We start from the raw sequence: 26,395 nt of genomic DNA, 5'->3' as shown, positions 1-26,395 counted from the left end.
ACAGCGATTGCTGTTACTCATCAGCTTGTGAGCTGAGGCGAGGAGGGCCACGGGGTCACATGTATCTCCTCTGCTCCAAGAACCAAGCAGTGCAGAAGCAACATTACCATGGAGGCTGTTTTGTCCTAAGTATATTTACAGAGATATTTATTTGTAATAAAAGATATGTTTGTGTGTGTGTGCCTGGGCACACGGCAAACAAACCTTGCTGTTCATGAATATGGTCCGTTACTGGTCCAAGTTGCTTTTTGATTTTTGAAGTTGTCCCCTTCTTACCTTGCAGGTATAGAACAAGATGCAGTAAATACTTTTACCAAATATATATCTCCAGATGCTGCTAAACCAATACCAATTACAGAAGCAATGAGAAATGACATCGTAGGTAAGCGGTGCTTGAAGCTATGGCATCAAAAAAAAAAAATTTGGTTATTATTAAGAGAATTTTTCATGAACATGTAATTCAACATATACCTTCCTTGTCTGTTTTCAGGGTACTTTATTATATCTGATTGTAGCTCACTTCAAAAGTTTCCCTCTTACTTGTTGGACCCAAATTATGAGATTTTTGACTTGAATAATAGTAGCACATGTTTACTGAGTACTTGCTGTGTTCCAGACAATATTCTAAGCATTTCCCATTGACAAACTCATTCAATCTTCTAAAGAACTGTGCAGCATAAATACAGTTGTTATTTTATAAGTGAGGAAGCACAGAGAAGGTAAGTAATTTGCCCAAGGTGACAGCTCGGACACGGCAGTTAGGACTTGAAACCAGACCCCTACATGGTAACTAGTATGCTATTCGGCAGTGTTTTTCAAACTCTGGATTAGGACCAGTCTCCTCATAGGTCCTCACCCCCTGCCAAAAAAGACCAGACTGGAAAAATCAAAGTGCTTCACAGTAGTAAGGGCAAATACACACCACTTCAGAACATTGTTTCCATCATATGTACATATATATACTGAGTCACATAAATATATTTTTCTGTAGGTCATAATAAAAATGTTTGAAAGCTTTGACTATGTTGTATCAGAAAGACTTCAGGTACACCTGTAATCACAGATACAAGTGGTTGATTTATTCATTGAACAGATATTTATTATACTCTCATCAAGTCCTAGCACTAAGTTTTGAGTTTTTAATACAAAAATTAAGTGTTTTTGATTTCTGAATGAAAGCCTATTATTCTGCTCCTAGCAGAGTCGACCCAGCCTGGGGCTCTTTCGGTCTCTCCTCGTCATTGGGGACAGCAGAGCCCCTCCCGGTCTCAGCTGAGCCTCTTGAACTGGCCTCGTACTTCCAGGGCACACCTGCTGTCTGCCTCAGGCTGCCGGGTGCTGCCCCCATTGTTTCCTTTTTCTTCTCCCTGGCAGAGCCTGTGACACATGGGTCTTGTGGCTGTTGGTGGCTGTCCCCGTCTGCTTGTATTTTGGAGTTTTCACCCAGTTTTGTTGCAGATGTTGTCATGGGATTTTGGGTTTTCTATGTAGTTCCTCTATTTCTATCTGAAAATTTGTTGCTGCCATCTTTTAGACTTTCCTAGACCAACTGTGCCTAATAATAACTGTTAGGTGTACGAACAGATTAGCATTTGACTATTTGAGGAATTGGTTGGCTAGTAATTCCACTGGGTGTTTGTACCAATTGATAACTAAACTGTTTGGGGTAGGTGAGAAAAGGAGAGAGTTTTGAGTCAGACATTTTAAAATGAAGTGTCACTGCAGTTCTAATTTTCCTTTCCTTAAACTTTATCAAATTAACGATGTAATCCCATGAGGGGAAAAATCTGAAGGATCAAGTTGATAACATTTAATGATCAAGAAGTTTCCATTCCAGTGTGTATTACTATGCGTTCTAAAATGTTAATTACCTCTGTGTCTTTAGACCACTCACTTTTCCTCTTTGGGCCTCATTCTTTTGAATCCTGCCCTAATTACTTGTCTCCTCTTCAAGCTGGAATATTTTAATATAGCTGTACGTCAAGTAAGTTATAGTTTGAAGAAGCCTCCACTTAAGCTTTTATTGTGTATCCCACCTGCCTGGTTTTGTTGTAGATGTTATCTCTGGGTTTTGGGTGTTGCTATTTAATTTGTTTGTTTTTATGTGGGGAATTAGATTGACCTCAAAACTGTGCTTCCACTGCTTGTTCCATCTTCCACAAATCCTTGAAGTGGTGGAATTTTTAAAATATTGTGGAGGTACAGTTGACAGAAGGTGCTGATGGTTTGGAAGTGAGTGGTGTGAGAGGAAAAAAGGAATCAAGCATGACTTCATTTTTTTTTTAACAATATATTTTTTAGAAGTTTTATAGTTTTATTTTTATTGATTGATTGGTTGATTGCTGCGTTGGGTCTTCGTTGCTGCGCGCCAGCTCTCTAGTTGCGTCTAGCAGGGGCTACTCTTGGTTGTGGTGCGTGGACTTCTCACTGTGGTGGCTTCTCTTGTTGTAGAGCATGGGCTCTAGAGCGCAGGCTCAGTAGTTGTGGCACACGGGCTTAGTTGCTCCGTGGCATTTGGGATCTTCCCGGACCAGGGCTCTAACCTGTGTCCCCGGCATTGGCAGGCGGATTCTCAACCACTGCCGCACCAGGGAAGCCCCAACTTCATTTTTTTAAAACCTGCATACCTGGGGGAGTATTTATAAGGTGAAGAAGATGCAGGAGTAATGGCTGAAGGGGAACATTAGGAGTTTGGGTTTCAGACATCCAAATGCTGAGCACCAAGTAGGCAGTTGGATGTTAACGTTAGGAGCTCGTGAGAGAGGTCCGGGTTGGAGATGTATGTTTGGAAGTGATCAGCCTATGGTTGGGTTTGGAGCCATGAAACTGAGTAACATCCCTTGGAGGAGTGTGGTGAGTGAGGACGCGAGGTATGAGGACTAGGTGCTGTGGCAGGTCTAACATCTGGAAGAAACAGCCAGTAGTGGAGGCCTTCCTGCATCAGCTGTGTATCAAGAGAGCAGTTTTTTCTGGAAGCCAAGTGAAAAACTCATTCTGGGAGGAAGGGAGTGATCAAAGATGGCAATTCGCGCTGATAGGTTAAGTAAGGTGAATACCAGGAGTGGGATGGACTTGGCAGTGGTGGGCATCTTAATTACAGTGGACCATTAGGGACAAAACTTAACTGGAGGCGTCTTAAAAGCAAATAGGAGGAGCGGAGACAGCAAGTATGGCAACTGTTAGAGGCATTTTACTCAAAGGTGAGCTGGCAGGGGGTGTTAGTCAAGGGACAGTGGTTTGGGGTTTTGTTTTTAAGGTGACGTGTCACAGCATGTAAGGTGTATGACAGTATACAAACACATATATATGTATAACATACAAACAGTTCATAGCTGGTGACAATGAGGCAGTAGGAGGAAGTTGATACAGTAGGGAGAGGGGGCAGTTGCTGTAGAAGAGGTGCCTTGAGGAGGTAAGAGAGGATGGGACCCGGTACTCCTAGAGTTTTCCAGATAGGAGCGAGGACAGTTCATCTGTAGTAGCAGGAGAGATTGCAGAGTCAGTGATGCGGGCAAGTTGGTAGAGGTGGTGGGAGTGGATGGAATTTGTTTTCTGATTGCTTGTTTTCCAAGTCATCAGCAAAGAGGGTAGAGAAAGAGGTGCTAAGACGTCTACAGAGAGAGGAGGTGTGCTGTAATGGACCAGGTAACTGTAGCACGATCCTTGGGTTTCATGAAGGTCCCACTAAGGTCCTGAACTTGAAGTGAAACCAGCCATCATGGTGGGGTTTTTCCAGCCATGTTTAAGAGCTAGCTAGTAAACAGCTTATTGATTTGTTGCAGTTTATTTAGACAGTTCCTAATTTTAGCCCATTTTATGTTTTAAAATTTCTACCAAATAACATTTTGATAAACAGATAATTCTTTCACAAGTCTGTAGTTCCTTACGTTACAACCCTAGAGATAGAATTGCTGATTGCAAGGGTATGTTCATTTCTAAAGCTTATGCTAGAAACTGCCAGATTGCCCCCCATAAAAAGATATACCCGTTTATATGCGCACTAACACACGTGTCAGTTTTCCCATGCCCTTGCCCAAGCATATGTATCGTTAAACAATTAAGCTTATGGATTGTTAAAACAATTTTGTGCCACGCTACTAGACAGAAGGTGGTGTGCCTCCTCCTTCTAATCTAGAATTATATTTACTTGGTTACTAGTGAGCACGCATATCTTTTTATATTGGCCATTTTGTATTTGTTCTTTAGTGAATTTTTCTTCGTGTCCATTTTTCTTTCTAGACTTTCTTGTTAGTTTGTAAGAGCTCTTGATACATGAATGAAAATAATCTGTCATTCATAAACTGTCATATATGCTGCCAATTTTTTCCCCCAGTTTACCCTTTTATTTTGTTTTGGGGGTGTTTTAAGGTATAGAAGTTAATTTTATATTGTTGACTCTTGATTTGTGCTTTTGCATTTATGCTTAGAAAGACCTTCCCTACCTCAAAATCACCTGTACACCTGTATTTTCTCTTAATTCCATTTAAAACCTGCTCATCTTTATGCCTTTACAGGTACTTCCTACTTTGATTTACAAATGTGTATAGTTTGGATTTAGAGAAAAATTATTTACCATTTCTTTTACAGCAAAGATTTGTGGAGAAGATGGGCAGGTGGATCCCAACTGTTTTGTCTCAGCACAGTCCATAGTCTTCAGTGCAATGGAGCACGAGTATGTCGATTTCATATTTCCACGTTGTGCATTCTGGGTAGTTCGGGTTCAGCCTCAGGAATAAGTAAAACCAAACTATCTTTGAGGATTTAAATATTTTGAATGTTTACAGGATCTTATAGACATTCCTAAGACTGTCTTGGGTAATGGTTTCTTTTAAATATAAATTATGTGAGTTCTGTTAAAAATAAAACAGATTTTTATTTTTAATGTTAGTATTTCCTAAGTTAAAAGAATTTATTTTTAATTCCAAAGTCCTTAGGGGTGATTGTGACTGTAGTGTGATATAGTAATTGGTTTATCTGTTTAAACAATGCATGTCTTCAGGTGGATATCCTGATTTGTTAGTGCATGCTTTAAGCTTAATGGATGCCATATTACTAAATCCACATAGATTTGTTGAAACTGCCTCCAAAGTTTTCTTAGATTAATTATTGCTGCATGCCCTCAAAAAAATCTCCATATTCATTCTTTCATGTAACATTTATGAAAAGCGTGCTATGCACAGTTTGGATGTAGTGCCTGCTTTGAAGGAAATTACAGCCTAATAAGAGAAATAGGGCATGTTCTTTGCTTACTGTAATACGAGGTAGCGTGAGTTAGCTATCAGAGGAGAGCTGCACGTCATTAAGGGGTGGGAGAGATTACTTACAGGGAGAGGAATCAGGAAGGCGCCATGGGAAGGGAGGTCACGTTGACCTGGGCCGTTAAGATGCAGTAGCACAGTGGGGAAAGAGTGTGTTCTTCCCAGATGAGCCCTTTCCTTGGTCGGTCCCTCAAACTTTACCTTTTCGTCCACGTGCAGGCACTTTAGTGAGTTTCTGCGAAGTCACCATTTCTGTAAATACCAGATTGAAGTGCTGACCAGTGGAACTGTTTACCTGGCTGACATTCTCTTCTGTGAGTCAGCCCTCTTTTATTTCTCTGAGGTAAAGTCTGCATTTCCTTTCACACTCTGTTAGAGCATTCCAGCCTCTGAGCTGTACGTGCTGGGCCCTGTCTATAGGGAATAACATAGAAGACACAAATCATTTCCAAACTGATCAGGTGGATTTAAGTACTCTGATTACTGTTTTAAGTTGTATCTAATGGCAAGAGTACTTGAATGGCATTAGTCAGACTAAAGAGAACATGAAAATTCAAAGTAAAGTAACTCTAATTTTGAAAAACCTAATTAAACTGCTTATAAGAGAATGCAGATTTTTAGTTATTTAGAGCTGTTTTAAAACCACGAAATTTGATACTTGATTCCAGTGCATAAGTGTTTGCAGAGCAGACTTTAGAAGAGAGAAGGAAAAGTAAGTATTTTCCCACTGTCTTCATTTTACTTTAGCCACTTGATAGGATTGCCCTTGATCGGACTGAAGCATTTGCAACAAGCAATGAGTATATATTCATCTCTTTGAGGCATACAGTGTAGAGTGATGGGATTTGTTAGGCTTCAGCAAATGAAATTCTTTTGTTGCAAAGCAAATGACTATTAAGTCGAGATAAGAGGATTCCCGGTCTCACAAAGCAGTAACTTAGACTCACACTTGCATCCTGCCTCTTGACAAGGATACAGTTATTCAGCTGATTTGTGTTTTCACTCCCTCTCTTTGCCTTAAGTTTAAGTCAGCATTTGTTCAGGTTAGTATGGCCACGTGGAGTGGTGGAAATGATCAGGTATAAAAGATTTGGTCTGCTTGGTTTACCTTTTGTATGTTTGCCAGCGAGGAACCACTAATCCATCTTTAATTTTTACTCCAGTTCACTAAAGTTTGCATTCAGCTGTGTAGTGGTTGCTTTTTGTTGTTGTTGTTAGGTTTTTTTTTGTTTTTCTCCCCCTAAAAGAATATTTAAAAATTATTCAATCTCAGATGACTGTAAGTTGCAGACTGGCATTAACTGAACAAGTGGACCTGTTTTGGGGTGGGGGGGTTTCTTTTGTGGTTTTTTTTTTCCTTTATGTCGTGTATTTTAATAGTTGGGGCTTAGATATAGACGAGAGATAGTGAGAGAAATCTGTGTATAGCCTGATTTTCCTCTTTGTGTTTTTCCTTCCCAGTACATGGAGAAAGAGGACGCAGTGAATATCCTACAGTTCTGGTTGGCAGCAGACAACTTCCAGTCTCAGCTTGCTGCCAAAAAGGGCCAGTATGATGGGCAGGAGGCACAGAACGACGCCATGATTTTATATGACAAGTGAGTCTTGGTGATAGACACATCCAGCTTTCTGCGAATATTGAGTACTTGAAGCATATTTCAGAAGTCACCTTGGTCTCTGCCGCCAGGGAGCTCACAGGGAGCCGCATAAGAGCTGCTTTTCATTCGTGTGTTCAGAGTAGGGGGTTCTTAGAATAAGTTGCCGGCGGGGCAGGGGGAGGCTTGTGTGTGGCAAGCAAGACGATGTTGGTGGAGGTCACCGAGGGCTTCACAGAAGGGAGATTTGATTGGCGACTGAAGAATGGATTGAATTCTGCTAGCGGGGAAGGACACTCTTGGCAGAGTCATCGGTACGAGCAGCGCCATAGAAACTTTGCGTAATTGACACTTGGTCAAGGGAACAGAAGAAGATGAAACTAGCTGGAATCTATTGCAAAGGGTCTTAAATGTCTGTGTGGGGTATACCATGTTTTCTGGTGCAAGTCTGCTCAGCCAGATTAACTACTTGGTGAAGAGTAGTTATTCATTAGTTTTCACTGAAAATGAGAGGACAGCACAATCTTAGTGAACAGAATTGAAAACTGTGTCTGTCCCCCCTTTCATCTAACTTTTCTTGTTCTATAAAGAAATGTGTTATTTGTATCTGTGAGCACTTGCTAATAAGAAGATAACTTGAGAGGCAGAGAAAAATCTATGGGATATTAGGGTTGGGAGAGAGCTGAGAGCATCTAGGTCAGTGGTTCCCGAACATCACCGGGCTGGTCCGTGCTCCTGTCGGCATGAGAGTCACCTGGGAGCTTGTCAAAAATAGGTTTCCAGTCCTCTTCTCTAAGAGATTCTGATTCAGCAGGTTTGAGGTGTGACCCAGGAATCTGATTCTGATGAATAGCCAGATTAGGGAGCTGGTTTGATTTTCGCATTTTGCAGATGAGGAAACTAAGGCTTGCAGGGGTAGTGACTTTCTCCAAGTCACAGGGCAAATTAGTGGCAGAACTTGAATGCAATTCTAATGTTTGTCCAGTGTTTATTTTTGTGCAATATATTTGTGGGAAAATATTATATAAGAAACATTGTTATATGGATGTTAATGTAGCAAGCATTTACCTTTAGAAATTTGAGGGAATTCCCTGGTGGTCCAGTGGTTAGGACTGCGCACTTTCACTGCCGGGGCCTGGGTTCAATCCCTGGTTGGGGAACTAAGATCCCACAAGCCGCGCAACACAGCCCCAGAAAAAAGGTCTGGGCAGTCCCAAAATTCAAATTGTGGAGGAAAATTTGCCAACTTAGTTGTTGCATGATGGGAGACTCACTTTTTGTTAAGGAAGTACTGATAACAAGATAAAAGAAGAGTTTTCTCCTGCTGGAATAGAAGAGTGGCAGTGGTAAGGTCCTGGCTGGAGCTCAGTGCCAGGCAGAGCTGAGACCCTGTTTTCCCACTGGATCCCATTTTCAAATTGGGAGCCATTTTTAAATGAAGATTACTGTGTGACATCCTCCCGGCACTGTCATTTTAACAGCTCCTGCTTATTTGTTTTTCTGTCTTTACTTTTTAATATCATGCCTCATCAGCCTGTCTGTATTTGTATCATGGACAGGAGTTAGAAGCCGCAGAATGCTCAAAAGACAACATATATGTTTTTCTGCTTTTAATGCTTTTTTTGTATTCAGTTTATAACCAGTTTACCAAAACACCAGTTGCATTATATCCTATGAAGTTAGAAATCTTTATCATTGATTACTCCTTTTCCTTTCATTAGCAAATCCTGTTATTCTACTTAAATACATCAAATTCATCCACTTCACCCTCAATGCTATTTTGTTTTGAATTCCTACATGTATGTTTTGTATGCCACATAGTTATGCTGGTATGTTCTGCTTTGTACCCTGTACAGGGATCTTTTCTGTTCTCTTTCCAGGGGACATGCCTATGTCTTACCCTGTTTTAAATTTGTTTCTTTCTCCCAAGCACTGAACAGAGACTAGGTGCCCATTAAACGTGTGCAATTGGTTTCTTTGCCTCAGTTGTAACCTGACCTGGAAAATCTTAAACAAGAACCGAAGATGATGGCAGGCAGATAGGGAGGGGGGCACGTTGGCTCAGGTATCTCTTCGGCGGTGGGAATACAGGTTGCAGCAGGGCTGTCATCAACCCAGCTCTATAGTCCTAGGTCTGCAGGAGCCTCATAGAAGGTTCTCTGGTGTAGGTGCCAGAAATTGCTTATGATTGCTGTGAAGTTGGGGTTTACTTTGGCTGTCTTTCTGCCATAGGTACTTCTCCCTCCAGGCCACACATCCTCTTGGATTTGATGATGTTGTACGACTGGAAATTGAATCCAACATCTGCAGGGAAGGTGGGCCACTCCCTAACTGTTTCACCACTCCGTTACGTCAGGCCTGGACAACCATGGAGAAGGTAACCAAAACTTGAAAAGCATTAAACTACAAGAAGTTCTTAACTGGTGGAACCCAGAAAATAGAACATGGGAAAAAGCAAACAGAACAGTGGAAAGTTGAAGCAGTGCAGCAGTGATGAGAGCGGGGGCTTTGAGTCTGGCTTGGTATGTATTAATCTTAACCTTCACAGGCTGGGTGACTTCAGGCAGCTACTGAAGTCCTTTAATGCCATGTTCCTCCTCTGTGAAATGGGGCTAATACAGATACTTAGAGTTATTTTGAGGATAAAAATGAGGTACGACGTGGAGAGTGCTTATTAGTAATGTAAGCAGTAAGCATTAAAAAATGTTAACTGCTATTATTACTGTGATTATAACATCTTTTAGATAATTAGTATTGAGCAAAGTTAGCTTGGGGATGATCCAAATATTTCACCAAAACTCTCCAACAGGGTTGGAGCACTAGTTTTCTGTATCATGATCACTTACAGAGTATCACTAATAGCTGCTTAATAAAGTGTTGGAATTTGTGAATCATTTATTCTTCTGATGAACTAAAGCAGATTGTACTAGGAATTGCAGGAGCCCAGGATAAGCCCATGAGGTTATTTTGCTCATATGTGTCATGTGCATCTAGGTGGAAAGGGATTAAGTAAGCACTGCCACATGATACCACACATAAAAACTGAATTTCAGGAATATGGAGGAGTTACATATAAAAATCAAATCGGGACTTCCCTGGTGGCACAGTGGTTGAGAGTCTGCCTGCCAATGCAGGGGACACGGGTTTGTGCCCCGGTCTGGGAAGATCCCACATGCCGCAGAGCGGCATGAGCCATGGCCGCTGAGCCTGCGCATCCGGAGCCCATGCCCCGCAACGGGAGAGGCCACAACAGTGAGAGGCCCGTGTACCGCAAAAAAATAAAATAAAATCGTTGAAAGGCTGGTAGTAAACTGGATAGACTATCGGCTGTTGTCCAAGGTCGATAATTTTTTCATGATTAAAATTAAAATTTTCTGATCTTAAAGGAAAAGTTCAAGATATGTATCATATAAAGAATGTAAACTTTCTGGGTAATAAAGTTAAAATACAGAGAAAAACAAAATGTAAAAATATTTCTTACTAACTGTGTATCTAGGGAACTTATACTAATTTTAATTTTTAAGAGTACTATCAAGTAGGTACATGGTAAAAAGATACGTATGCTTCGTTCCCTAATACTTTGAGTATTTCTCTGCTAGGTATTGTTGTTATGGGGTAAACTAAAAAAGAAACATGGCTTCTGCCCTCCTGGAGCTCTGTCTATAAGGAGAGCACATATTAAACACAGACGTAAATATTTACAGTTGTGCTAAATGCTGTGAAGGAAAAGTTGGTAATAGGAAATGCCAATAATAAAGATGGGAACTTAACATCATTAATAGTTTTTAAATGGAAATAAAAGTATCCATGTACCATTAGACATTTATTTAACAACTATTTGAAAAGACAGAACCCAGTGTTGGGAAGCCCATGTCAAAACAGATGCCTTGATGATGCTAGTGATGCATCCTCCACATTTATCAAAGCTAAAATGTTCATATCATTTAACTTAGTAATCACACTCCTGGTAATTTATCTTAAGGAAATCAGATCAAAAGTGAAAATCAGTATATACACAAAGACTTCAATATTTATAACAAACAAGAAAAATGTAGCTTCAAATTAGATCCCTCCCTGGTATCTAAGAAGTCTAGATAATCAAGTCCATTCAGTAGTTTCATGGCAAGTTTTCTGAGGGAAAAAATCTATAAATTGTACACATTGTAGTTTTAGTTACAATGTAAACTGTGTACAAAGGGATAATACTTGGAGTGTAAGAGGAGTAAAATCATGTGTGCTAACTGGTAGCATTGAAAGTAAAATTTTGTTGTAAAATAAAGTTTTAGTGTATTTGATTTCAACTTTAAAATAAATTGTATCCTCTCTTCAGGTATTTTTGCCTGGCTTTTTGTCCAGCAACCTTTATTATAAATATTTGAATGATCTCATCCATTCGGTTCGTGGAGACGAGTTCCTGGGAGGAGGTGTCTTGCTGACGGCTCTGGGCTCTGCCGGCCCCACTGAGGACTCCCACCCCGGGTCGGCCGACAGCTCTGCTGTGCAGGTAGTGACCCCTGTGACTCTGCGCCAGGATTGTTTCGCTCAGATCTTAGCATCAGATCCCGTTTGTAGCTTTTAGGTGGTAGAAGAAACAAAGGAGTGATAAAATTAGCTTACTTACTATATATGCTAACCAAAGTCTTTGTGATGATTAACAGTGTGTCATATTGTAAAGATGTCAGACCATTATTCTGCTTGACACTGCGGCTCTTGCTTTATTTTTTTAAACATTTATTTACTTATTATGTATGTATGGCTGTGTTGGGTCTTTGTTGCTGTGCGCGGGCTTTCTCTAGTTGCAGTGAGCGGGGGCTACTCGTTGTGGTGACTTCTCTTGTTGCAGAGCAGGGGCTCTAGGTTCCCGGGCTTCAGTAGTTGTGGCTCTTGGGCTCTAGAGCGCAGGCTCAGTAGTTGTGGCGCACGGACCTAGTTGCTCTCTGGCATGTGGGATCTTCCCAGATCAGGACTTGAACCCGTGTCCCCTGCATTGGCAGGCAGATTCTTAACCACTGCTCCACAAGGGAAACCCAGCTCTTGCTTTAAATAATCAAATCACATGACATATTTATAGCCTCTGAAAAGTTGTTTGTATAATTATTTGGGAAATTTTAGTAACTAAATTTGGAATGCTCTTTTAGAGAATAATTGAGTGAACTCCTAGATTTATTAATATTTCACTGAAGAGCTTTTGGTTTCATTTTGAACTATAATGCCATTGTACATTTCCTTAACCTTTTTTGTTTTTTTGGAGTGCTTTCATATATCAGGCCTTCTCTGACTATCTGCAAAATCACACAAAGTGGGTTATGCCCAAGAACAGAGTAAGGAGGTAGTAAAAAGTCGATTGATTTTATTGAAGTCACACAGTAAGTGGCAGAGCCATGAATATATTCTCTGTCTAGTTTTTTCCACCGTAAGTTTAATAATATAGCATAATTATTTTCTCATCACTATTGGCAAATAATTTTTGACCCTGGGCCTTGGATAAATTTTCTTAAGTTTTAAGACAGTGCAGTTTTCTTGCCGTCAACAAGGCTGTCTGTCCTCAGTACCTTTTCCTCTTATTGAGGTTGCATAGGAGGTGACCTGCTGAGTGTGGTTGCCATTTCGTTTTTTGATATAAGCTGGAATGCTTTGTTTTTATTTGGGTACTTAAAAGGTCTAGCTGCTAACCATAAAATGTATTTTTACATTTTTGGTTGAAGTATAATAACATATACAGAGAACTCTACATTTCATAACTGCATACAGCTCAAAGAATTTCGGTAAGCAGACCTAACCCATGTAACCAGCATCCAGATCAAGGCACAGGCCTCGTTACCAGCAGGTCAGAAACTCGCGCCCCCGCTCCGGTCACTATCCTCCTCTTTTCTTTTCTCTCTCTCTCTTTTTTTTTTTTGGTAGAGCCTTATTGAGATATAATTCACATACCATACAATTTATCCATTTACACTGTATAATTCAGTGGTTTTTTAGTATGTTTATAGAGTTGCTAAACTCTCACCACAATCAATTTTAGAACATTTTTTCACCCAAGAAAGAAACCCTGTATCCTTTAACTATCACCTTCCTAATCCTCTGTCCTCCAGCCCTAGGCTACTGCTAATCTACTTTAACTTTATGTCTCTATAGCCTAGTCCAGACATTTCATATAAGTGGAACCATACGATATGTGATCCTTATGACTAGCTTCTTTCACTTAGCATGTTTTCAAGGTTCATCTGTGTTTCTAGCATGTATTAGAATTTTGTTCATTCTTATGGCCAAATGATATTCCACTGTGTAGACACACCACACTTTGTTCATCCATCAGCTCATCGACATTTGGGTTGTTTCCACCTTTTGGCCCTTATGAACAATGCTACTGTATAATTTTTGTGTGGATATGGGTTTTCATTCCTCTTGGGTATATACCTAGGAGTAGGATTGCTGGGTCGAATGATATCTGTTTAACTCAGTCTTGGTAACTGTTGCTTTGTAATAAGTTTTGAAATCAGGAAGTGAGAGTCCTCCAACTTAGTTCTTTTTCAAGATTGTTTTGACTGTGTGAGGTCCCTTGCAATTCCATGTGAATTTTAGGGTCAGCTTGTCAATTTCTACGACAAAGCTAGTCAGGATTCCGATAGGGAGGGAGTACTTTGACTCCACAGATCAATTTGGTGAGGATTGCCATCTTAACAATACTTTGTAGTTTTCAAGTATAATTCAGTATTTCTTTTCTTAAATTTATTTCTAAATGTTTTATTCTTTTTGATGCTATTATAGATGTAATTGTTTTCCCAATCTCATTCAACTTGTTCATCGTGTTTAGAAATACAATTTTTTTTAATTGAGGTAAAATTCATTTAACATAAATTTAAGCATTATAAAGTACACAATTCTGTGACATTAGTATATTCACAGTATTGTGTAGTCATCACCACAATGTTTCATCATCCCAAATGGAAGCCTCGTGTCCATTAAGTAGTTACTCCCATACCCACCTGTTTTTGTTTGTTTGTTTGTTTTGGGGTTTTTTTTGCCATACGCCGGCCTCTCACTGTTGTGGCCTCTCCCATTGCGGAGCACAGGCTCTGGACTCGCAGGCTCAGTGGCTATGGCTCACAGGCCTAGCCACTCTGCGGCATGTGGGATCTTCCCGGACCGGGGCACGAACCCACATCCCCTGCACCGGCAGGCGGACTCTCAACCACTACACCACCAGGGAAGCCCCCCACCTGTTTTCTTCTAAGAGTTTTGGGCCTTTGGTCCATTTTGAGTTAGTTTTATGTATTATGTGAAGTGGGATTCAACTTTATTCTTTTGCATGTGGATATCTGGTTGTCTCAGCACTATTTATTGAAGAAACTACTCTTTCACCGTTGAATGATCTTGGCACCCTTGTTGAAAATCATTTGACCTTAGATAGATGGGTTTAATTCTGGACTCTCAGCTCGACTCCATCATCTGTGTGTCTGTACTTAGACCAGTGCTACATTGGTTTTTTGGGGGGTTTTTTTGTGTGTTTTTTTTTTGCGGTACACGGGCCTCTCGCTGTTGTGGCCTCTCCCGCTGCGGAGCACAGGCTCCTGACGCGCAGACTCAGTGGCCATGGCTCACGGGCCCAGCCGCTCCACGGCATGTGGGATCTCTCCAGACCGGGGCACGAACCCGTGTCCCCTGTATCGGCAGGCGGACTCTCAACCACTGCGCCACCAGGGAAGCCCTGGTACATTGTTTTGATTACTGTGGTTTGCAGGCTCTGTTTTGAAATCGGGAGCTGTGTGTCCTCTGACTTTGTTTTTTTTTTTTCATTTGCAAGATTGTTTTGGCTATTTGGGTCCCTTGTAGTTCCGTGTGAATTTTAGGATCAGCTTTAACAGTTTGATCAGGATTACACTGAATCTGTAGATTCCTTTAGGGAGTATTGCCATCTTAACAATATTAAGTCTTACAGTCCATGAACGTGGAATATCATTCCATTTATTTAGGCCATCTTTAATTTTTTTCAGCAGTGTTTTGTAGTTTGAAATGTACAATTCTTACACCTCCTGGAGTCAGTTTATCCCCGAGTATTTTATTATTTTCAATGCTATTATAAATAGAAATTGTTTTCTTAATTTCATTTTCTGATTGTTCACTAAGTGTATAGAAATGTAACTGCTTTTCGTGTGTTTATCTTGTACCTTCAACTTTACTAAATTCATTTGTTAGCTCTAATAGTTTTCTTGTGGATTCTTTAGGATTTTCTATATGTAAGGTCATGTCATCTGCGAATAATAATAGTTTTCTTTCTTATCAACTTTAGATGCCTTTTATTTCCTTTTCTTGGCTAAACTGCTCTGGCTAGAACTTGCAGTATAGAAGTGGTGAAAGTGAACATCTTTGTCTTTTTCCTGATTTCTCGGAGAAAGCTTTCAGTTTTTCATCATTTATTGTGATGTGTGGGATTTTTATAAATGCTCTTTATCAAGCTGAGGAAGTTCCCTACTATTCCTAATTTGTTGAATGTTTTTTATCATGAAAGGCTGTTGGATTTTATCAAATGCTCTTTCTGTATCAATTGAGGGGATTATGTGGGTTTTGGGGATTTACTCTGTCGTTATGGTATATTACATTAATTAATTATCAGATGTTAAACCAACCTTGCATTCTTGGGATAAATTCCACTTAGTTGTGGTATATAATTATTTTTATATGTTGCTAGTGTTTTGTTGAGGATTTTGCATCTGTGCTCCTAAGAGGTAGTGGTCTGTAGTTTTCTTTACTAGTGATATCTCATTTTGGTATCTTACCTCAGCGGCCTCATGGAAGTATTTCTCTGTTCTTTTATTCTGGTGCCTCTTTCTTTTTAATTATGTGCCCTTCTCAGCATGTAAAGAGAGCCCTTTTTACCCCTACTATAGAGTGTTCCATAAGTGTCTGTTCAATTATTTTTTTAATTTAACCTATGCTTTAGTCATGGATGTTAAATGTATTCCTGTCTTTTGTTACTGGAAATAATGCTGCAATAAGTATTCCTGTGTATAAGTCATTTTGCATAAGTGTGAGTCTGTCTATAATTGAATTTTTAGAAGTGGAATTTCTGGGTCAACACATGCCTCCGCATTTCACAGAAGTACCAATTATGACTTGCTTTTTTTTTTTTTGTGGGCATGAGGAGTAGGAGATAGAATGCTGGTCATTTTAGAAAGTTTCCTTTATCTTCTCTTTTGTCACACGGCCACACTGAGAATCAAAAGCATTCATGTTTATCCTGTAAAAGTTGGGCTTTACATTTATTAGGCAAGATACATATGCTTGGAAGAATGGGAGTTTTGGGAATATAAGCACGTTTGTTGGAACTTCAGTCATTAAGGAAAATACATTTGCCACATAGACGCATGTGTCATACGCTTTAGTATTGTGCTTCCCTCCTGTAGTTATGTTCAAGATGACATTTCAGAATCATTGCTGTTAAACATCTCATTAGTGACAGGGTTGAGTGAAAAGTGCATGTGTTTCAAACACTGAAGATTTTGTACGAATCTGTTATTCCAAACCCAGGACTGATTTGACTCCTGAATAACATACTACTAATTTCACAATTTCTCTTGTAGTCTAGTGTGAAAAAAGCCAGTGTTAAAATTCTGAAAAATTTTGATGAAGCGATAATTGTGGATGCTGCAAGTCTGGATCCAGAATCTTTGTATCAACGGACATATGCAGGGTGAGCATCTTTTTTATTTTTTAATTTAAAAATTGTTTTCTACTCTCTTGAATATACCTGCAATGCACTAGAGCATGGTTAAGGGTGAAGGCTCAGGAGTGACTTCCTGGGTTTCAGTCTTGGCTCAGCCGCTTATGGCAAGCTACCTAACCTCTTTGTGTCTCAGGTTTTTCATCTGTAAAATGAGGATAATATTCCTGCTTCCTTGGGCTGGTGAGGGGATTAAATGATATAATACGTGAAAAGCATTTAAAACATTGCCGGATGTCAGTGAACACTTGGTAAATATCATTGACATCATTATTCTACCACCATATACGACTCTGATGAGTGTCATGTTTACATAGTGTGTTTTAGGCTATCTCTTCCACATTTCATTGGATTCATATGTTAGCTATTTCAAAGTCTCTCTCTTAAAACCAAAACTAAACTACAAAGATGCCGATATGGTTCATCATGGACTGTATAACTATTACTGTTATCCCTCAGTAACTGCAGGGGATTGATTCCAGGACCCCCTCGGATACCAAAATCTGAGGATACTCAAGTTCCTTATAGGAAGTGGCCTAGTATTTTAAGCCTGTATAAATCATCTCTGGATTACTTATAATACCTAATAAAATGTCAGTGCTATGTAGATAGTTGTAAATACAATGTAAATGCTATGTAAATGGTTGGAATGCACAGCAAATTCAAGTTTTGCTTTTTGGAACTTTCTGGCTTTTTTTTCCCTAAAGTTTTCAGTCGGCAGTTGGTTGAGTCTGTGGATGTGGAACCTGCAGATACGGAGAACCAACTATACTTGGAAAAATGGAATAAAATGATTCCTTTGTATTTAAGAATTAACTTGGTTCTTTATTTTTTCCTGTAACAGAAAGACAGTGATTCCTGTGTTACAGCACTTCTTGATCCTTACCACAGATCAAATCATAAAATCACTTCCTCTTCCCTAAAGATGGCTTGAAAACACAGAAACCTGTGTAAAGGCATGATTACCGCACCCCAGTCCTGGCAGTACCATAAAAAAGGGATTTCAACATGTTTAATTGCTTTTACCAGAAAGTAAATTGATATTTGGGAGACCAAGAAGTCTGAAAAATACTTTGAAGTAAATAGAAGGTTATTTTGACCACATTGTCTTCAGCTGTATCAGTGTTGTAGTAATCTTTATTTCTTATTTTAGGAAATGGCGGACAGTAAGCCTAAATGAGTTAATTCCCAAAGATGATATTTATTCTTAAGGAATGGTTGGTTCATTTATTTCAAACCTGACTTAAGAAAGTCTATCAATTGCAAGACGTTTTACTTCTATAGTTTTTTTTGTGTGTAAAATAAATATATTTTAATTTATAAAATTTAAATTTGTAAAATATAGTGTATAATATACATATTTTTTAAATTATAAAATGGGTCATAAATAGAGAAATAATTATCTTTCTCCATCTTTAGAGATAGTTTTCAGTGTTTGTTTTAGTTTTATGGTTTTAGCATCTTCCTGAAATTTTTCTAAAGGCAAACAAATTTGTATCAGTTGCTATATTGGCACCCATATATTCATTGATGACTTATTAGGAAGGCTGTCTCTAAAATAAGATTCACTTTGCCAGAAATGAAGTAATATATAGGCATCATAGGATTCTTTTTTCTTCTTTTAACTTTTAATTACAAATATATTAATCTCTTCTTACAAAAATTAAATTTACAGATAAGGCTAATGTGCCCTTTGATTACACACCAATGCTTATTTCCCCCCCTTCCTTCTCAGGATAGTCACTGTTATGTTATTGTGTATATTTTTGTTTGCTTATTTTTATGTAACTGGTGTTATACTCTATGCTGTATCTTGTGCTTTCACTCATAGTGAGTTTGGAGATTTTTCTGTGTTAGTCTGTACATATTTACCTCATTTTTAACTATGTTGTAGTATTCCATAAATAATATTAATTATAGCTCATAACTGTGTCAAAATCTTCCATAATGTGGTATGTTACTATTTGGCTATTTTGGTATTAATGGGTTATTTAAATGGCTTGCAATTTTACTGTGATACACAGTATAGCAAAGACTTCCTTTTATATTTCCTTGTACCAAGAAGCAGATTTAAAATTTTCATAGCCCTTAACCAGTTTACAGTTTACCTGTAAAAGGATCTGTACATTTTACATTCTTACCAATCATTAATAAAGTTACTAATTTTCCCCACATCCTTGTCAACAATAAATAATATCAGACTTTAAATGTTTTACCAATCTGGGTTTGTTGCTTATGAGATTGAGCTTCTCTTGTCATGTTTGTTGGTTGTTCAGGTTTTTCTTCTGTGAATTGACTATCATCTCTTTTTCACATTTTTCTGTTGGGTAATTTCTTAGTGGTTTGTTGGAGTTCTGTATGTTTATGGTTATTAATTATCAGTTACTGCATCTATCAAAAATAAGACCTGTCACTGTATTTTTTGCCTTTTAACTTTGCTTTCTATTACTATAGCTTTATAATGTATATAATTATATTTTTATCTTGTTAGGGCAAGTCTTACCTTTTTGTTTCTTTTACAGAATTATCTTGGCTATGCGCGTGCCTTTTCTGTATGAATTTTAGAGCTGTGAATTATCTGTTAACTCATGTTTCATAAACTTTTTGAGGATTTTGAATGGAATTGCATTGAATTAAAGATTGCTTTCTGTGGGGACAGTTCTTTTTGAAATTAGCCCCACTTAGAGTAACATGGGGTAGATATAAATTGTATTTCTAGCTTTCTAGATCTAGAAAAGATGCTTAAAAATTATTTTTTTTTAATTTTAAATTGATTTTTAGAAAGTATGTTCTTTTCATACTTATTTAGGAAGATGACATTTGGAAGAGTTAGTGACTTGGGGCAGTTCATCCGAGAATCTGAGCCTGAACCTGATGTAAAGAAATCGAAAGGTTTGTGGTTGTTTTTGTACGTTGTATCAAGCCTTTACTCACATTAGTTACTGACAGTAAGTAAAGCATCGCTGAAGATTTAAACTGTCTATTTTGCCAGATAACTGCCATCTCTTGACCTTGGGTTTATAGTCACGAGCGCGTGCAAGGGCTTCGTGTAATCAGGTCTCAGTGCAGTCTCTCTCTGAATCAGAAGTTACTGAACTTGCTTTACCATTACAGAAGGCGCATGTGCGTGAAAAGATACTCTTCACCTTTTGATTTAAAGGCAAAATACCCAATCCAGGTTGAACTTGAGGCTTATCTTGATACCCTTTATTTTACTAAATTTCCTCTAAATTGCTGAAAGTTATTATGAAATACATGTGGAAAATATTAATAGGTTGAAATTGAAATCCTTTGTTTAATCAGCAAAAGAGTGCTTGGTTAATTCCAAGAGTTAAACACAGACATACTCTTTGTGACTGAGCTCAGCTTCCAAACAGTTGGTTTACACAGGAAGATTTAGGAAACCACTGTGGGTCCATTCGATAATATGTAGAAAATTTTCAGTGTGATTGGATTGACAGTATTATCTTGAGTAAAAGATACTAACTTTTGTTAGAAGAAAATGTTCCATTTTGATAAGTGTGTTTAAAATTAAGAGCTATTGGCAGTCTTCCTATTGAATTGAACTGCATTTCTATTCTGTTTATCTTATTTTTTAATACACGAATTGTTTAGGTAATGATTTGCACCACATTTTTTTTTTTAATAGTTACTAACTTTAGATTTTGTTTGTTTGTTTATTTTTGGCTGTGTTGGGTCTTCGTTGCCACGTGGGCTTTCTCTAGTTGCAGCTAGCGGGGGCTACTCTTCGTTGTGGTGCGCGGACTTCTCATTGTGGTGGCTTCTCCTGTTGTGGAGCACGGGCTCTAGGCGCGCAGGCTTCAGTAGTTATGGCACGTGGGCTTCAGTAGTTGTGGCTCATGGGCTCTAGAGCGCAGGTTCAGTAGTTGTGGCTCATGGGCTTAGTTGCTCCGTGGCATGTGGGATCTTCCCGGGCCAGGGCTCGAACCCGTGTCTCCCACATTGGCGGATTCTTAACCACTGCATCACCAGGGAAGCCCTGCACCACTTTTATGTTGATGAATAATCTACTTTGGGGTCAGATATAAATTAACAGAGTAAACAAAAAGTGCAACAATTGTTGAAATAATTTAAACGAAGAAAGGGCCTGTTAACCTATTTGTCTTTATTAGTTTATCCAAAAAATTGATTTTATTTCCTATTTAGCCAGAGAAGTCTGAGGTACACAGTTGGGAAAGTGTAAAGACCGAAGGAAGTCTGCACAGCTCATTCTGTAAATAATTATTGAGTGCCTCCGTGCACTCAGACTCACGGGGCAGTTAGAAGATACAGAGCCTGTTGTTAAGAAACTTACAGTCCAGTAGTGTCTTTTATTGGGTAGAAGTTGAATACTAGGAAGAGATCAGTGGTAGCCTAGGTGTAGAGAAAGTGCTGGACAACCTCTGGAGGTATCGGTCAGGAATGCCTCCACTGTCATCAGGTAGCTTCTGCCAGAGAGGGTAATGGGGTCTCCAGTAATAATAGAGTCTCTGAGCTGTTTGGGTTTTTTTTCTGAAGCTGGTCTTATTCCTTTGACAGCTCATAAGGTGCTGCTGCTCCAGAGAATAAGTGTTGGGTGTTTGCAGTTTGTTTTTGTATTATATGAATTAACATATATTAAAGATATATGAGTAAAGATGAAGGTAAGATGTACAAAAAACTTTTCCCCAAATCACTGTCTCTGCTTATTCTATTCATTCAGTTTCTTCATATTATTCGTTTGTTCATTCATTCTAACATTTGAGTGCCTACTATATGCATCTACTGCTCTAAATACTGGGAAGAAAATGAGATTCCTGCCCTCATGGAACTAACGTTATAGTGGAGGGACAGTAAACAGATAAATACAGTGTGTGTGTCTGTCTGTCTGTGTTTATACACAGACAAATAAGCAGAGTGAGGGACTGGAAGAGTGGTGGGTAGTGCAGTCTTAGAAGTGGTTGTCAGGAAAGGTCTCACTGAGGAAGTAGCATTTTGAGTAGACACCTGAGCGGAACGGGGGACTAAGCCCTGGCTCATTCGAATCGTAGATGATACATCTGTGGGTACCGCCTCCTTCTTCTACAGGTGAAGAAGTTGAGGATCAGGGAAATGGTAACTCGTTACGGATCACAGAGCAGATAGAGCGCAGCCTCGAGCTTTGGTTCAGAACACCACGTTTGTTTGCAGTTCAGCTCTGCTTCGTCCCCCTTCATCTCCTTGCTGAGGGCAGCTGCGAAGAATGTTTGTCATTTACCAACCTGTAGTTTCATTTTGGATTTTAAAGCTCTGATAGTAGAGCACAGAAGAAAGGACTATGTTTTGGGGTGGGTGTATCTCAGAAGCTTCTGAGAATGTGAGAACTTTGCTTTCAGGGCAAGCAAGGTAATTTTAAAAGTTACCTTCGCATCATCTAGGAGAAAGTGTAACAAGAAGGAATTGTAGAGGATGTTGTGAGAAGGTAGTCCCTGCAGTGGCAGTCTCCTCGTGCACCGGTGCAGTGGTGGGAGATAGAGCCGCGTGTACGCTGTGAAAGCCCGCGCATGTCATACTAAGAAGCCTGCGGTACTGTCTGTTGAGCACCAGAGATTTCTAATCAGAGTGCAGTGAGATGCATTTTTCTGGCTGTAGTCTGCGAATGAATTGGAGTTGGGGAGAGACTGGTATCAGAGATTCAGGTAGTAGTCAGGTAGTGTAATTTGCTAGTAATGTAGATAGAAGAAAAAGAGGATCCGAGGATAGGTAGTGGTAGCAGGAACTAGAAGGTCAGATTTATAAGACTTCCAAGGGGGAATTCAGGAGACTACATCCAAGGTGGAATTTGGTGACAGATTTCCTACGGAGAGCAGATGAGGAAAGCAGATGAGTTTTCTAATATCAGTTCTCTAGATGAAGCATTATGATGTTAATTTTTAACAGAGGATTAAATTAATTTCTGAGATAGAGGCTACAAGAAAAAGAGTACATGGGAGATAGAAGAGCTCAACTCGGAACATGTTATGTTTGAGGTGCCTTAGGACAATTTGTAAGTATTGGTTTGACACCCAATGACAAGTTTTTGAGTTATTTGCATTTTGAAGGAAGTTAAAGCCACAGGAGGGGATGAGATGCCCCAGAGAGAAAGTGCTGAACGGAATGGAATCCTGATGAAGCTCCTTGTTAAAGGGGGCAGGGATGCACAGGAGTCAAAGACATTAGAGGGCATTAGAAGAGGAGGAGGAAGTGTTCACAAGTACGCTGCCAACAGGGTGACTGCAGGGGAGCCCGAGGACAGAGCATTGCGGCAGGGGTGAGACTATAGGCAGAGTATGTAATGTTGTGGCCCTGCTGGCTCTGCTTGGCTATAAAATTTAACTAGATCAGTGTTCAAACTTTTAGCTAATAATACTAAACATTGGGCTTCCCTGGTGGCTCAGTGATTAAGAATCCGCCTGCCAAGGCAGGGGACACGGGTTCGAGCCCTGGTCCGGGAAGATCCCACATGCTGCGGAGCACCTGAGCCCGTGTGCCACAGCTGCTGAGCCTGCGCTTTAGAGCCTGCGAGCCACAACTGCTGAGCCCACGTGCTGCAACTACTGAAGCCCGCACGCCTACAGCCCGTGCTCCGCAGCAAGAGAAGCTACCACAATGAGAAGCCCACATGCCGCAATTAAGAGTAGCCCCAGCTCGATGCAACTAGAGAAAGCCCGTGCACAGCGACGAAGACCCAACACAGCCAAAAATAAATAGATAAATAAATAATAAATTTGTAATAATAATTTTAAAAAAAAGAAAGCCATTGTTTTAAAAAATAAATAAAATAAAAATATATTAAGGGGAAAGGATCCAGGTTTTTTTTTTTTTTTTCATGAATGCTTCAGTTTACTATAGCATATCCCAGTCATTGAACTAATCAGGATCTTGCCTAAGAAATAATCTACCAACCACTTGGTTGAAGGCAAAGTTAGGATGTGAGCCTATATGTATTAATGAAAGGATAAGCTGTGTATTTTATACCTGGAAATAGAGGCTAGCCTACGTCCTTGGTGACTCCTCAGCATCTAGAGTACAGATGTAGATAGACTTGTGTGTCTCCTGGGAAGTTGAGGTGTATTATGGCCTGGACAGAGCATGGCTGTTTAAAACTCTGATCTTACCCAGCAAATTTACACAGACCAGAGATCCAGCATGTAGCGGCATAATCTGCACTGGAAGCCCTTTTGTATAGGAGCTGATCCAAAAGATTTATATACATGACATCTCCTGATGTATTGCTAGATTCTTATCTCAAGACCAGATCCTGGTCATGGTTTTATTTGATCTTTGAATGTTTACTGCAGATTTAACACTAGATGATAGTTTCTTTCATCAAGTGAGGAGAATAGAAGAAACATCTAGAGCTCTAAAACAGCTTTTCAAAGTTTTTCAAACCATAATATTTGCAAGTTAAATACTCTGCTATGGAGCCACTATAATCAGTTTTTATTAATGGTAATATTCCTTAATTTTGGGGTGAGGTTGTACCCCAAAAATAGTATCTTTTAAAAAAGATACATCTTTAAAAAAAGAATATCTTTTAAAAGCTGGGAAATAGATGTTTATATAAGAGCATTTTTTAATGTAAAATTACGCATGAGGTCTACATTCAACTTTGGCTTTGTTTACTAGGATCCATGTTCTCTCAAGCTATGAAGAAATGGGTGCAAGGAAATACTGATGAGGTAAATTCTGCTTTTAGTGTAAACAGATTCCTGTTTATAAGGGACACTTGCTCTAAGCAAGGTTTCGAGTTTTCTCTTTCCTTAGTTCCCTCGCTTAAGCAGCATGGTACATCGCTGCTTCCTTATCTAGGAGATAACAAGAAGGGGTTGGCCCTCCGTAGCATCTCACAGTTGCCTGGTAGAGGCAGTGGAGGTATCCTCAGTCCAGAGTCTGGCCAGTGAAAAATATCCAAGCAGTCAAGGTTCCATTAATCAGCAGAGGCACCAGTAACAGTGTAGAAACAAAAGCTCAGTGTTTCCTTCCTCACTGTCTGTTATACTTTCAGAAGTAGAGGCTTGCTTTTTGAATAGTTAAGTACATTGAAAGATGAGAGTGGAAAAAGAAAGATGTTTTGTTTTGACCACCTAACATGAAAATAGTCATGATGTCGGATAGACAGTGAAGAGCATGTTAATATATCACGACCAGAGGGTGGCCCGGGTCCTTTCATACGTGGGGACGTGCTTCTTCCCAAATAAGTAGAAATGATCTGCATATACAGGTGTGTTTAGAACATTAATAATGTTTGCTTATTCTTCTAGTGAGTAACCATTATCAACAGTTGAATTACTTTTATAGGCCCAGGAAGAGCTAGCTTGGAAGATTGCTAAAATGATAGTCAGTGATGTCATGCAGCAGGCACAGTGTGATCAGCCGTTAGAGAAGTCCACAAAGGTAAGGATGATTTGTGTTCTGATCTAGCGTGTGTAAAACTGAAGAGAATTAGATCCCAGAGACACAAAAATTTAAAAGGACATAAGGGAGCTTCTGCTTCTGCTGTTGAAGTGTTAACTGCTATAGGAATTGCCCTCTCATTATAAACAACTAGAAAACTGACAAACTAAATGAAACAGCTATTTCCAGATATTAGACAACACGCAGTAGAGGACTTTAATCCTTGAAAGGAAGGTAACATTGAGATGATCCCTAGTTCACTTCCTGGAAGCAGTTTCCAAAGTGTAGGGAGGACAAACTGTAAGCTTGCAATGAATTTTAAAGGATTGAAAGCATACAGTTTCTTCTCTGACCATAAAGGAATTAAACAAGAAATCAGTAACAGAAAGATATATGGAGGGAATTCCCTGGCTGTCCTGTGGTTAGGATTCTGGGCTTTCACTGCTGAGGGCCTGGGTTCAGTCCCTGGTCGGGGAGCTAGGATCTCACAAGCTGTGTGGCACAGCCAAAAAAAAATAAAAGAGAAAGAAAGATATGTGGAAAATCCCCAAATATTTTGAAATTAACATACTTCTGAGTAACCCATTAGTCAAAGAAGAAATCAAAAGGAATATTAGAAAATATTTTGGACTGAAAACACAACATAGTAGAATCTGCCCTCCCTATTCGTGGGCTCCACATCTGAAGGTTTCACATCCATGGATTCAACCAGCCACGAATCAAAAATATATTAAAAAAAAAAAAATTTCCATGAAGTTCCAAAAAGCAGAACTTGAATTTGCCATGGCCTGGCAACTATTTACATAGCATTTGCATTGAATTAGGTATCACAAGTAAGCTAGAGGTGATTTCAGATACACAGGATGAGGTGTGTAGGTTATATGCAAATACTGTGCCATTTTATGGAAGGCACTTGAGCATTCTCGGATTTCGGTATCTGCAGGGGTCCTGGAACCAATCCCCCACCATTACTAAGGGACAACTATATTTGTGGGATACTGCTAAAGCAGTTCTTATAAGTAAATTTATAGCATTAAATATTTATAATAGAAAAGAGGAAAAGTCACAGTCTTCTATCTTAAGAAACTAGAAAATGAGTAAATGAAACCCAAAGAAAGCAGAAAGAAGGAAGTAATAAAGATAAAGGTGAATATCGATTACTTTTTTTTTTGGATCTACTAAGTCATTTACACTCTTCCATTTTGTTGTTGCCTCTTCTCTCACTTTTCCCTTTCATGTGACTTTGGTTTTTTTGTTTGGTTTTTTGTTTGTTTGTTTGTTTGTTTTTGCGGTACGCGGGCCTCTCACTGTTGTGGCCTCTCCCATTGTGGAGCACAGGCTCCGGACGCGCAGGCCCAGCGGCCATGGCTCACGGGTCCAGCCGCTCCGCGGTATGTGGGATCCTCCCGGACCAGGGCACAAACCCCTGT

The 26,395-nt window shown here is 39.4% G+C and overlaps 1 protein-coding gene across 5 annotated transcripts in view; it reads left to right on the top strand.

The window, feature by feature from the left end:
- Nucleotides 1-26,395, top strand: part of AKAP10 (A-kinase anchoring protein 10) — a 59,638-nt gene that overhangs the window by 23,989 nt on the left and 9,254 nt on the right. For all 5 annotated transcript variants that reach the window (XM_079905342.1, XM_079905339.1, XM_079905340.1 and 2 more), the window contains 10 exons: nt 284-382; nt 4,588-4,672; nt 5,478-5,601; nt 6,720-6,856; nt 9,086-9,230; nt 11,184-11,357; nt 16,432-16,541; nt 19,381-19,463; nt 24,198-24,250; nt 24,870-24,965. In XM_079905342.1, the coding sequence (XP_079761468.1) occupies nt 284-382; nt 4,588-4,672; nt 5,478-5,601; nt 6,720-6,856; nt 9,086-9,230; nt 11,184-11,357; nt 16,432-16,541; nt 19,381-19,463; nt 24,198-24,250; nt 24,870-24,965 (1,106 nt within the window). The remainder of the gene's footprint in view (nt 1-283; nt 383-4,587; nt 4,673-5,477; nt 5,602-6,719; nt 6,857-9,085; nt 9,231-11,183; nt 11,358-16,431; nt 16,542-19,380; nt 19,464-24,197; nt 24,251-24,869; nt 24,966-26,395) is intronic.

The sequence above is a fragment of the Stenella coeruleoalba genome (genome assembly GCF_951394435.1).
Source record: "Stenella coeruleoalba genome assembly, chromosome: 19".
In the NCBI taxonomy this organism is placed as follows: Eukaryota; Metazoa; Chordata; class Mammalia; order Artiodactyla; family Delphinidae; genus Stenella; species Stenella coeruleoalba.
Note: the sequence above shows the minus strand (reverse complement) of the source record. Positions and strands in the feature narration are given on the sequence as shown.